We start from the raw sequence: 13,950 nt of genomic DNA on the forward strand, positions 1-13,950 counted from the left end.
CAGCATCCAGCACCACAGACAGCATGCTCCCATTTCACCCACTTCACTCCCTCTGCAGCACATGCAGTTTTTCTGGCAAAAACAGCAAAGTGCCAACTGCACCTCCAGGCCTGTGATACCTGCAGGAACACTCACAGCCCCTCCCTGGTGGCAGCTCGCACAGCTCTGCCATAGGCATTACTCAGTGGTGCTCTGCTTAGTTTCTTTTGTTAACTTCTCCACTCCTCCATCTTGAAGCTGCACGGAAAAGGCATTACTGGAGCCTGTGTTAGAGACACACATTTTCTGATTTCAATTACATTTTAACTTTCTCAGAAGAGGAATTTTTCTTGTTTAGTAGCTCCATGATGACCAGCAAGGCTCATATATTCCTAATGCTTCATTTCCTCATTTATGAAATTTCATATTGTCTTTTACTCCACTGGGGCTGATGCCTTGCCCCAGGGCAGATGAAACTCACAGCTGGGTTCAGTGCTCCTCCCCTGAAGCTTCCCAGTTCTGTGTGGTATTTCTCTGCTCATAAAAGGGCTCACACCATTCTCAAGCAATGGGACACCTCACAGCCATTGGCCCCATCCTGCAGCTCAGCTCTCCTGCATCCATATGGTACCAGACGTAGAAAGCAGCATCATACTATGCACGTGCTAATTGCTAACAGGCAATTGCTTGCAGCAAACCATGACTAAGAAGGTTGCCATGACATGCCAGGAGGAAGCCACAGGAAGAGCAAAGTCTGTTGCTTGCTGCAGAGTCCTCACATGGATCAGCTGGTGGCTGCAGTTGTACCCAGCATCTACACAGCTCTCACCCTGTGAAAACCCTGCGTGCACCCATTGCCTTCAGATGATCAAAGAGCCCGAGGACACAGCAGGAGTGGAAGCAGTGCAGTGAGAGAGTCTGTGCAGGCTGAGCCCTGCTGCAGGAGCTTGTGATCTGGGCTGTTCCTGGTGCCAGGAACAACAGCCTCTGGAGGGAAAAATGAATGGAGATGACACCGTGCTTAGTCCTGGGTTCCTAATGGCATGGAGCTGTCAGGGGAGGGTCAGGCTGGGTGTGAGGATAGAGGTCCACACCTGAGGGCAGTGGGCACAGCCCTGAGCTGCTGGAGCTCAGGGAGCACAGGGACACTGCTCTCAGCTGTAGGGTTGGGGTTTGGGTGGTGCTGCGTGGGGATGAGCTGGGTTCAGTGATCCCTGTTGGTCTGATCCTGCTCAGATGCTCTGTGGTTCTGTGATTCCAGCTGATGAGGAGGAAATGAAGTCAAATGTATGCAGTCCATCAGCATGGATGCACCTCTACTTACCCACACATTCCATCCCTCCAAGAGAGCAGAGCCACGTGTGAGCACTGCAAGACCCTCAGCACCCTGCGTGGAGGAGAGGGAACAGTGCAGCCATACTGAGCAATGTGACATGCTTGGATGTCTGTGCTGAGAGCACAGCACGATCGCTGTGGAGCTGCGAGATGCAGAGCACTGCAAGAGTTAAGGTGAGGTGGGGCCGTGCTCCTTCTCTCACCCGATGTGTTGTAACTGCGATGGGCTCCATTGCTCTTGTAGGCTCTCTGCTGGGGCTCCTTGCAGGCACGGAGCTGAGAAGCATGGCGGCCCCTCGACACTGCAACCCTGCGGCATTGCACAACGGCCATTTTGCTTCTGCAGCTTCATGCGAGAGCGTGTGGGCAACGTGGGACCCAGGCAAAATGGTTTCCATGGCAACTTGCACTTCAGAGATGCCAGTGAGAAAATTTGCGTTGGGGGAGAAAATTCTGCTTCCACTCACGTTGCAAAGCAGAGGTGGGCTGTGGCAATACCCTCAAAATGGCTGATGTAAAAATATCTCCGGTGATTTTTCTTCTGCAGTGCTCAGCCTGCTCCCTTGGCTGGCATACAGCCGGTGGCATTTGTCCCATGCAGCAACAAAGCAACACGCTGTGGCTATCCACAGCCCCTTTGTTTTCTGTTTCCAAAAGGGCCAAAGTGGCAGTCTGGGGTGCAGTGTTCCTGACGCTGGAGAGAAGTGGTGCAAGAGGGAAACCCAATGCCTTTCACCACCAAGCTCCATATGTTAGCCACCAGCTGCTGTGACCCCACGTCCTCTCAGGGAGGCAAATGGTAGCTGAGGGTTGGACAGATCGAGGGAACCATGAGAAGAACCCATAGGTGTCACAGCCCAGAAGTAATGGACAGAACTGAATGGCCAAAGTCTGCCCTAGTTGCCCCACGTGCTAGCTCCTGGAAGAATGGTGGCTCCGTTTGGAGAGACAGAATAAAACCAGGAACCAGGTGGGTGCTGCTTAACCTCTGTGCCCCAGCGGTGTGCTGGCCAAGGTTCTCCAGCTCTGGAGCGAACATTCGTGATGACATTCACATCATAAGCAATGCTCTGCAGATGGAACTGGGGAGGTGTGTCCGAGGTGCTGTGTAATTGGGAATATTTGCAGGGAGAACAAAACTAGGAGACCTTGTTTTACACCACATGGCACCCCATTGATTGTGCTTCCCAGAGTAACGGGAGCGCTCACACTCTGAATGGAGAGTGCAAGAGAAAAGATGAGAAAGAAGAAGTCAGACCCCCCGAGATGCTCTCCTGGCAGATGGAGGCTCAGCCCAACCTGGACTCTGCCCCCTGCACCAGCGATGCCCCCAAGCGGTGCAGGAGCCAGAGCCCATCCCTGCAGCCCTTGGGGCTCCCGTAGCCTCCCTCCCTCCTTCCTCGGGCTCCCGTGCGGCCAACATGCGAGGCAGCAGCGCTCCGGGGTGCTCCTACTGATCCCTACGGAGGGCATAGGAGCGGAGGCCGCTCGGAGAGCAGCAGCGGGGGATCTCACAGCAGAGCAGCGCTGCCGCAGCGCCCGGGGCCCACCCGGGGTCCCTCCCGCTGCCGCGGGGGCCGGGGGCGGGCCGGGGGAGGGCGCTGCGGCAGCGCGGGGCCGCGGAGCGGGAGGAGCCGGCGGCGGGCGGAGCGGGACGAGCGGAGCGGGCGGTTCAGCACCAAGGACAGCTCCCGCGCCGCGCCGCGCCGCATGGGGCCGAGCTGAGCGGGCGGGCGGCGGGCGGCGGGCGGGGGCCCGGCGGGCTCCGGGCCGCCCGTGGATGAGCACCATGCGGCTGCTGCTGCTCGCCCTGCTCTTCTCTTCTTCTTTCGCCCGCGCCGGCTGCGACCCCAAGATCGTCAATATCGGCGCGGTGCTGAGCACCAAGAAGCACGAGCAGATCTTCCGAGAGGCGGTGAACCAGGCCAACAAGCGGCACGGCACCTGGAAGCTGCAGCTCAACGCCACCTCGGTCACGCACAAACCCAACGCCATCCAGATGGCTCTCTCCGTCTGCGAGGACCTCATCTCCAGCCAGGTACCCCGGGCCGGCACCCACACCGTCGGAGCCCCGCGCCCCGTCCCCGGAGGGCTCCGAGCCGCCCTCGCCCCGCGCTGCCCCCACGGGGCTCGGGGAGGGCAGAGCCGCGGAGCGGGGTCCTGCCCCGCCGCCCCGGGGCGCCGCTGCCCGCATTGCAGCCTTTATGTAAGCGAGTGGCGGTGCGGGAACGCACCCACTGCACGCGGGCACACGCGCGGCAACACGCGTGCACACCGTGGGCGCTCACAGAGGTGGGTGCACGCATGGGCATGAACACGCTGTGTGCTGGCATGAGAGCACCACACACGCACACCCACTGTGCTCTCACGGAGCACTGCAGGAGTGCCCGTGGGATGTGCACTGTGCACACACACATGCCGTGTGCGTGTGTCCATCATTCTTCACAGTGCAGTGACGGAGCACTGGAGCTGCACACAGAGGTGGTGGGGTCTCCTTCTCTGGAGACATTCAGGACCCGTCTGGACTCCTACCTGTACACCCTGGGCTGGGAGCTGCTTTGGCAGGGGTTGGACTCGATGATCTCTAGAGGTCCCTTCCAACCCCTGTAATTCTGTCATTCTTTGATCATTCAAACATGGGCACACATTCAGAATGCTGCATATGAACTCAGCATGCAGCACTGCTTCGTGCATGCTATGTGTGCCACATCCCTGTGCAGTGCTCGTACACACAGGCTGCCACACAAGCACGTCCCACTGTGCACTGCAAGCACACGCACACAAAATACTGCATGCACACACCCACTGCAGGGCACACATCTGATGGGCTGTACCACATCTCACACACCATCGCATCACATCTCCATCACCCACATAGCATCGCTGCTCCCTGAGCACCACACATGCTCAGGGCACACAGGCACAAACACGGACACACACACACAGTCATGCTGGGTGCATGCACACCCATGGGGCATGCATGCAGCAAGGGGGCAGGGAGCTGGAGGTGGCAGCTGACTGGGTTTCCTTAGCTGGAGGTGGGGATGGATGAAGGCATCCCCAGGGACACCATAGGCTGTTTGGGATCCTTGCTGCTTGGTTGGGCCCCTTGCAGGGCCAAGATTCATTTTGTAAACCAGCTGATGGATGCCCACCTCCACGCCACCTCTGAGCCTTCTTCCCAGAGCAAACCCCATGGGCTGAGCAGGTGCTGGGGCTGGTACTCCTCTGCAACACAATGAGAGCTACAATGCTGGGGTCAGTGTGCTGGGGTTACCATGCCATCCCAATGGACACACTCCTGCCCACACAGGAGTGTGGGGCTCAGCTGTCCTCACCCCAGCTTGCTGCACTGCACCCTCCCCACAAAATGGCTCCTTTCAGTCAGCTGCTGTGCAGCCTGCACAGCCCTCACCTTCCTCCTCTCCCCCTGCCCCGTGCTGCCCAAAGATCCATCCACAAGCCATGTCCAAGCCATGCCAACTCAGCCCCCTGAACCCCCCCTGCATCAGCTAGGCACCAGGAACGCCCCTCCTGCCTCCCCACACCCACATGTGTTACCCTCAGTAATTTCCCCCTTCTCCCTCTGTAGTGGCTCCAAACCCTGCCCCTCATCCCACCCTGTCCTCAGTCCCTGTCCCAAGCTGTGCCTCCTCCTCCTCGGCCATCCTGCCCTGCAGCAGGGTGTGCAGCACGTCCTAGTGCTGGGGCAGATGCTTGGAGGAGGGAAGAAGTGCTGTTTCCTCCCGGGCACTGAAGTCACTGTGCAGTTTCCCCCCTAACAGGAGACCTGACGCCAGCAGAGGACATTGCTCGAACGCAGGGTCCCCTGGGGGTTACCCAGCTCCTTCCCACTCCATTTGACAGAAACCAGGATCCTGCTGGATCCCAGCCCTCTCATCCCAGCAGGATCTCATCGGTGTCCTCCTTCCCCAGTTTGGTACAGCCCAGCACCCAGCACCCAGCACCCAGCACCCAGCACCCTGCTGTTCCTGCACAAGTGCTGCTCCCCCCATCCCCCTGGCACTCCCATGTGCCCGGAGCCAGATGGCCGATGTGTGCTGTGGTTCCACGCTCTTCCTCCCGCTCCGATTCCCAGCTGACCACTTTGTATGTAATAGTCCTCAGAGGGGAATTACAACCGAGTATTAAATGTGTGGTTAAAGAAATCGCATTACACAGCGCGGCTGTAAGGGAGATGCTTCCCTTTAATCTGTAATCCATGGAAGTTATTAGTTTAGCTGGGCAGCTCGGCATGGCACTTCCATGAAGGTCCAGCCCTGGGCAGCCCCATCCCCTCCGAGCTGCATTGGGTTTACACCACCCTCCCCTGGAACAGTGGCTGCTTTGCTGATGACGATTTGAGTGCTGTTTCTGTGCTAACGTGGGGCTCTTTAATGTTGCAGAAAAGGAAATTCACATTCGATGGCCAATGTGCTCCTGTGAAATAATGTTTGTGTCGTGTATCCTGTCCTGCAGGTCTATGCAATATTAGTTAGTCACCCTCCTGCTCCCAACGATCACCTAACACCAACACCCGTATCATACACAGCTGGCTTCTACAGGATCCCTGTCATTGGTCTGACAACACGCATGTCTATATATTCTGATAAGGTAACTGATGCATGTTTCTAGTCTAGTACCTCATACGTGTGGTGTAAATCGAGAGTGCCCATCAGGAGGGTTGATGACGTTAAATGCTCTCTATGTGTCTGTCTGTCCACCCTCTCCCGTTCAAACTGCAGCTCCCTCCCTCTCTCACGTCCCTGGAACATCATTTTTTCACAGCTGCCAGTGTTGACCTACATAGTGTGGGATGATTTCTGCAGCATTTCCCTGCCAGGCTGCTGGGCTCGCTGCTCTCCAGCCAAGCCAAGTGCACACACTCACTCCCGTCCCCATGGCTGGGGGAAGGTTCTGGGTGCTCTCCGGGTGCAGGAGACCTGTGGAGGGGAAGAGGTTTGTGTGACATTGCTGTGGGAGCTGATAGATCTGCTAACGTGTTATCCCGAGGCTCTGCCCCATCCCCGGGGTGCTCAGGGCTGGGTTGGGCGGGGCTTTGGGCAGCCTGGATTACTGCGGGCTGGGGTTGGGTCTGAACGGGCTTTAAGGTCCCTTCCAACCCATGCATTCCATGAGAAGGATTCAGACTCCAGTGTCTCAAACCATTCTCCTCAGATGCAGCTGTCCGGCTGCATGCCCTCAGCTCCCAGCCCCACATCACGAGATCACTGAGAGCAAAAGCAGCAGGGCCAGGTCGCCTGGGTGCTGTCACAGCCCCACTGCGGGGTTTTGTTCAGGTGCACAAGCTCACTGCATGACAGCAGACCCGCTGCGGAGCGGGAGTCATCGGCCTTTACTTGGGAAATGTGAATATTCACAAATGCAAATGTTCAGTGCAAAAATAGCCACCCCGCCCACATGCTAAACGAAGCCAAATTTCAGGAGAGGAGGAGCAGAGGCTCTCAGAGCCAACCAGCAGGGCTGCTGTGCAGGAGCAGCTGCAGAGCTTGGTGAAACCATGGCAGGACGGCCGGCAAGCCAGGACCACAACGGCGGCAGGGGCTGGGAATGCACACACCCCGCTGGGTCATGGCAGTGTGGGAAAGGGACAGGGATGGGCTGAGGTGGCAGACCAGGGGAGCAGGGAGGCAAGGCAGCAGAGATAGTGCAGGTGCTGCTGCAGGATGGGGCTGGGCCTGATCAGCAACACCAGCAGGAGAGATGTGATGCAGGGAGCAGGGACCCGAACGCTGTTGGTCCCATACAGTCTCAGCAAAGTCCCAGTCACCATTTCCGGATGATGATCTTGCACTGAATTTGCCTCTCACCCTGAGAGGGTGGGAGCTTCCCATGCCTCACCCACATTTTCCTATTTAAAGGGTAATTTCTGCCTTAGGGACAGAGGGGGACCCGTGGCAACAACAGGGAGAAGCTCCCTGCTGAGCTCTGGGGCAGCAAGGCAGGTGCAGGGCTGTGGGGGACACATCACACCCCTCCAGCCTCACTGCATTCCCTGCAGAGAGCTGTGGGGCTAGAGGGAATGTGGACACAGGGAAAGGCTGGGTGGAGAGAGGAGCAAGGAAGTCAAATAATGGACTGGGAGGAATAGCAAAGAGGGAGGGAGGAGAGGAGAGCAAAAGGTGAGGGCATGGTATGAAGTGGTGTGAAGCTCAGCAGGATGAGCTGGCGCAGCACTGGGACACTCAGCTGCTTCCCTTTTGGCTTTGCAGTGATCAGCACGCTGATATTTTATTTATTTATTTATTTTAATTCAGGAAATTATAGCTTTCAGCTTTGTTTCTATGGAAACACGCTTGCACGATCACTTTGTGTGCACGCCCCTGATTGGTTTTGAAGGCATCAGCCAATTTTAGCTGTATTTCACAGGGGTTTGAAGACTCAGAGTTAATTATGGTCCTCCCAAGGTTAAACTGTTTGAGAGGGGAGGCGTGGGCCTCACAAAACAGGTTTCCCAGAGCCTTTTGATGCTCTCCTGGTATCTCCAGTCAAGCATGGCATTCAGTCTTTCTGCGGAGATACCTGAGGGGAGCAAACGTTCTTGCTCCCAGTATTCAAAGAAGTGTTTGTTCCTGAAATGGGCTTGCAGCCAGCTCAGCAGCCTTTGTTTGGTCTCCTTGGTACATCTTATGAAACCATCCCCTGCTCCTTCCTCAGTGCTCCGTATGGGCTGAGTGCTGTGAATGGAGCCCAACTGCCCCCACTCAGGAGAGCTCACAGCCCCCGAGGACTGAGGCTGGGAGGAGAGCAGAGCAGCCCCACGCTCCTGAAGGACATCTTGTCCATGCAGCACAGAGGAATGGAGGATGATGCATTTGCACGTGAAGTCCTCGTGCATCAGCCCACGCTGAAGCCCCTCCCAGCACACAGCCAAGCTATCACAGCTCTTTCAGCTTCCTCCCATACCTGCAGTGCCTCTGAGAGGTGGGCAGGATGAGCAGAGCAAGCAGCACAGGGCCCTTCCACAGAGGCTTTTTAGTACTCAGCTGATGGGTTTTGAGGAATTATTAGGAACTTCATATGTTGATATTTTTGTCACATCTCCTTAAAATTGCCCACACAGTTCAATTTTGGGGCATGTTGCTGAGAGAGGGCACTGGTGATGATTCCCACTAGAGCATAATATTGTTGCACGAATCCTGGAGGAAGAATCACAGCATCAGCCATGGACAGGGAGCCGTGGTGTGCCTTAGGCAGAAAGATATAGAAGACACCACTCTACTCATGGACCTGTGCATGGTCCCTGTGTGAGCACGCTTGTAGTACCCAGCAGTTCCACAGCCTCATGTACAGATAAATCCACGTCTTCTCAACCTCAGCTCTCTTCATACATTCTCGTGCCAACAGAGCCACCAGCACTAGCAACATGCAGTTCCCAGCACATCCACAGCCTTGTGATCACCAGAGCTCCCAATACGCTTGGGTTTCTGCTGGATTGAACCTGCTTTGAAGGCTGGATCCAGTCCCAAACATCATATTTTACCCCAGAAGCTCGGTGAGGAAGCATGGGGCTGAGCACCAAGGTTTTGGCAGGAGACAGGAGATTGCTGCAGGAAGCTAAAGAGCTGAAGCACATAATAACAGTGATCTGCAAAAAAAATGGGCTAAATACGATGCATTGATCAGTGCATCACCATAGCTTGCAGGACAGCCCCATATGCTCCATTCCACAGCCAGGAAATCTATGCTGTGTTTCAGGAGGCTTTGCAAGAGACCTGTGGAAAGCCAGAGTGTCTGCTGTAATATTTGTCATAAATCACACAAAAACCAATACCCAATGTCCTCTGCACATCATCAGTTGGACTTGTTAAACTTTAGAGGCATTTACTGTCATTTCTCTGATGAGATTTGGGCTCTGCAGAAAAGCTGAGGCGTCCCAGGTGCTTCCAGATACAGAATGGGACTGATCATCCTGAAATCCCAACTCAGAATCTGCAGTTCTTTTTTCTTCAGTAACTCCACATACAAGTTTCTAATCCGAGAGCTGAGATACCATCATAATGAGTCCAAGACCCTTTTAACACCATTTCAGAACATTTGAACTGTTACATCAAGTTTCCAGTTAAAACCTCAGTGGTAAAATTTGTTCATCCAAACCTTGGGGTATGTATTTACAACAATTAAAGCCAGGGTCAGTTTAAACAGCATTTCTTTTTGCAGCTTCTGGACTGCAAGTTGATTGAGGTACTAGAAAATAACCACAGCTCTTCCCTGCCTCCCATAATCAGGAGATGTTTGCAGTGCTTTGGCATTTTGCTGCTTGCCACTGCATTTCTTTGCTTTGGGTCAGCTGGTGGAGCAGCTCCTCTGTCCTGCGTGTGTCCCCATGCATGGAGACGTGGCCAGGACAGGAGCTGTGCCCATTATCTGTGTGCTGTGTGGTTTGGTTGGGCTTTATCCCCTGTTCTGTGCACAGGGAAGAGGTGGTGGCTGTTCTGCCTGTTCCTCCCATGGCGATCTATAGTGGCCTGACACCTTTTCTCTTCCAGCCTGAGCTGGGCATCTGTGACCCATGGTGGGTGAGCAGCTCTGGACAAGATCTGGTTGGCCCTGGGGATATTTTCAGCCCTAAAAAGCAAGCATTACTGTGCTTGCTGCCTCCCTTCTGTGCAGGGTTGCTTTGTCAAGCAGCATCCATACTGAGTGTAAGCACTGCCATTTTCTAATAGCTGACTTCAGGGCCTTTTGGAGAAGCTGCATTTTTTGAAACCTCTTTGCTAGCTACAGCTTTTGGCCCAATTGCTCCCCAAAGAGCTCTGAACTTAATTAAGCTGGAATCGCTATTGCTCAATCAGCCAACCATAATGATGTCTTTAAGCAAATCAGATAGGTTTGCTGGGGCAGGAGTCCAGCTCTGCCTCCTCCTGCATGCTGCTGCAGAACAAGTTGACCTAGAAAACAGCCCAGCAGCACGTTATAAAACTGTTTCTCTGATCTTTCCTCCTGACAAATGGCCGCTGTATACCTGTGTGTACCTGCAGCTGCTCCTTAACATGCTCTGAAGGCAATGTTTTCCTTCCAGCGCCCACAGCTCTGTAGTATTTTTGGATAAGCAAGAGGAGAGGCTATATTTGCACTGAGTGTTTTTGACAGTAGGCTGTTCTTCACCGTGCATTTGTGGGCAACAAAGCCAAAAACCCTCTCTCCCATGCAATGGATTGACCACAGAAAAGCATGAAATCGTAGCCAAGGTTTGCTTCTCAGTCAAAAGAAAGGAGTGCAGGAACAATATATTTTTTTATGAAAGATTTCTCCTCTGAGAGCATGGTTGGGTAATTGAACAGGCTGCCTGGGGAGGTGGGGCAGTCACTGTTCCTGGAAGTGCACAAGAAACAGTAAGATGTAGTACTTAGGGATATGATTTTCTGAGCAATGTTGGTGATAGGTGGACGGTTGGACCAGATGATCTTAGAGATCTTTTCCAACCTTAACAATTCTGTGGTACTATGATTCTAGCTGAAGGCGTGCAACCCAGAGGATTACCCAGAACTTTGCCTCTTCAGTCTTGTATTCCCAGCCCTGTCTGTGTAAACCCGGTCCCCAAGATGCACGCTGGCAGCTGACCCACACCAGTCTATGTTTAGCTCTTGTTCTTCCTTGCAGAGCATCCACCTGTCCTTTTTGCGCACGGTCCCACCATATTCTCACCAGGCCAACGTCTGGTTTGAGATGATGAGAGTCTTCAACTGGAATCACGTCATTCTGATAGTCAGCGACGACCACGAAGGTCGTGCTGCACAAAAGAAGCTGGAGACCCTCTTGGAGGAGAGAGAGTCCAAGGTCAGTTCCTGAACATTGTCTTGTAGCTTTGTTTAAGCAACAACAACAAAACTAGAAGTCTCGGGCTGTTGTATGTATGTAGATTTCTGTATGTAAAACACCTTTTCTTTCCATTGTAACATGGCTAACATGCTTAAAGCATCAACAGTGTCTGACTAGTACCTGACAGAACTTTGTACTTTATTCATTTCACTTGCTTTGCCATGGTCAAAATCTCCTACATGTAAATCGACTACAAAATGAAGGGAAGGATAACCTGGAGCTCTGCAAATGCCTCGCCCAAGAGTCCCACCTAAGGAGAGGACCAGTCGCTCAGCTTAGGGAAGCACCTGCCCCACTTACAGCCCATCCAGCAGTGCCAAACCAACCCAGAAAGCAGCTTCTGAATTGGCAATCTGGAGCTCACCTTAGCGGTAGGAGGGGTGAGGGCGGCCAGCGCGTTGACGTGCAGAGGTGTCACACACCCTCTCTATAAAGCTGTTGGCTCCAAGGAGTTAGGCTGGTGCCCATTCCCATCTCCATTGAAGCACACGCTAAACGCTGCTTCCCTGACGCCCCATATTGTCACCAGGGTGAGGCTGAGGCTCGCGGGAGCAGCTTTATCGAGGAGGTGTGCGGCACCTGCACCCAGAGCATGTGGGAAGCAGGGAGGAAGGCAGGGGAGGACCCTGAGCCTGCCAGAAATTTGTCAGGACAACCACAGACCTGAGTGATGGGGCTGAGCAAGAGTTCAAGAGAAGCAGGAAAGGACAACACAGGGAGCTGGCTGGCTGCAGTACTTCAAAGGCAGCCACCTATCTGGAAAGCAAGGAGCCACCTGCCCCAAAGGGTGAAGCTGCAGCATGTCGTCTGGCTCGAAGCAGTGCTAGGTCCTCTTTGGGAGGGCCCCACCTTCAGTAGCATCAGGGCTGACACCGTTCCTTCCATCTCCCTCCTGGCTCGGAGGCAGGGACCCAGCCGGCTCTTCTCCAGTCCCAATGTTGACCTGTACGCTTATGGTTTTGGCACGTGACTCCAAGAAGTTTCACCGTTGCTGCAGCCTGAGGAAGCATGAGCCACTGGTGTACCATGGCATCCTCCTGCCTCCAAAGGCATCTTTCTGCTGGACCGCAGCAGAACCCTGTTCCTTCCCAACACCTCTTTCCGGAACACTGTCCAAGAGATACCTGTAAAATTGTTGTTCCTGTTGTAAGTCTGCTCTCCCTTATCTTGAATCTTCTGCTTTCCACCTGCTGTTTTCCTGCAGCTGTCCATTTTCTGCTCCCCCTGGTGCCTGCACTCTGCTCTCCCTGTTTTGTACTCCCAGGCACAAGGTGCATTTCTTCTTTGCCTGTCCATCATACAGGAAAGCCTTTGAAATCTTGTTTCGAAAGGCAGTGCAGACCTGCTCTGCGTATGAATCTATGACGTCTTGGTGTCTTGTGGCAGACATGGAGCTACTCCAGATGTCCTGGCCATCCTCCAGACTGGGACTTGTGCTCTGTGGCAGTAGATCACCACACCTTCCCTTTGGGGTCTGCCACAAACTCATTTCTCTTTTCCTTAAATAACTTACTGTGACCAACTGGATGGCCTGGCTGCTCTGAAAGGTGGTAGCTGTTCCCATCAGTGTGTTCCCTTCTTCCTCAGTCTCCTCTGCTGTGTCTCATTGTTCATTGCTGAGTTTATGCTGTGAGGTGATGCCATAATTCCCTCTCTAACCTCTTCTGGGGCAGCCTGGACCCTGGGGGGAGCAGGCAGGAGAGCAGCACTGACCTCTTCAAAGCATGAATCACAGCTCCCAAGGACCTGGGAGATCTACTGTGGGCCAGAGGCTCACCTGGATCCTACCATGGCTTGTCTCCTGGAGTCAGCACCAGGATGTGCTGTTCCTCAGGCATGGATTAATGCTTCGAGTAGGTGCTTGGAGCCCAGTATTGGTCAGCCCTGGAAAACCACACATGCTAAACTTACCTGAGGTTTCTGTAGAAACTTCTCCAGGGTCTACAGCTCTGCAGTACCCACCAACCTCCACCACTGCTTGGGTTCAGCTTGGTACAAGATGTTGTGAACATCAGAGTCTGTCCAGGTCAGACATGGCATGTCCCTGGTGTGACAGCTCCCTTCCTCTGGGACTGTGGTGTTCATGCAAGCAGTAATTTTTTAGTTAATGTTGGAGAACATGGCGAGTGAATTTTGATACTGTGCGTCCCTTTGTGAAACATGGGCTGAAGATCAGGAAAGTGCTGTGGAACCACACCAAAAACTGGAAAGAGAAGAGATACTGCTGGTCACTACATTAGGGAAAAGGACAGGGGGAGGCAGAAGTGATCAGGCTCCATTAGGTCCAGTTGTGTTGATCCCAGAACTCTTCGTCACTTGCTGACCAGCTCCAGTTGAGGTGCTAGCACACCCGGGAACATGAACTCAATCACATCTGGAGGCTGCAGGATGGATAACCAAGTTTCCAGTCAAACTGATGGTGCCTGAAAGAAAACAGCCAGTGTCTCTTCACTGGAGAGTGTTCATGCTGTCATGCTGCAGCCCTGCTCTCCTCAAAGTCAGTGTTCCTCCAAATCTCACCGCGATCTGAGCAGACTCAAAGAAGCACTTGAGAAATTCCCACTATGAGCTAGAATGAAGGCAGAGCTGGGCTTGGAACACACTTTTCCTCCTCAGATTCTTTTCCTTGCAAGATCCTAACTTTAGAGTGGTGAGAAGTATCCAAGGAGAGGAATGGAAAAATCACACAACTGCACAGACGGGAGAGTTGGCAAAGCTGAAGACTGACCAGAGAGCTCAGGAAGAAGCAAGCTGTTTAGTGTGGAAGGCAAGATGCAGAAGCAGAGGCTGGCT

General features: G+C 53.8%; 1 protein-coding gene across 7 annotated transcripts in view; it reads left to right on the plus strand.

Annotated features, from left to right (window-relative positions):
- The first annotated feature begins 3,040 nt into the window (after positions 1–3,040).
- Positions 3,041–13,950, plus strand: part of GRIN1 (glutamate ionotropic receptor NMDA type subunit 1) — a 31,450-nt gene continuing 20,540 nt past the window's right edge. For all 7 annotated transcript variants that reach the window (XM_065737703.1, XM_065737704.1, XM_065737698.1 and 4 more), the window contains exons 1-3: positions 3,041–3,352; positions 5,794–5,928; positions 10,939–11,115. In XM_065737703.1, coding sequence (XP_065593775.1) covers positions 3,095–3,352; positions 5,794–5,928; positions 10,939–11,115 — 570 coding nt within the window. In that variant the 5' untranslated portion in view covers positions 3,041–3,094. The remainder of the gene's footprint in view (positions 3,353–5,793; positions 5,929–10,938; positions 11,116–13,950) is intronic.

The sequence above is a fragment of the Cyrtonyx montezumae genome, unplaced genomic scaffold (assembly GCF_038088225.1).
Source record: "Cyrtonyx montezumae isolate F1298 unplaced genomic scaffold, pur_monq_1.0 scaffold_20, whole genome shotgun sequence".
NCBI classification, from domain to species: Eukaryota; Metazoa; Chordata; class Aves; order Galliformes; family Odontophoridae; genus Cyrtonyx; species Cyrtonyx montezumae.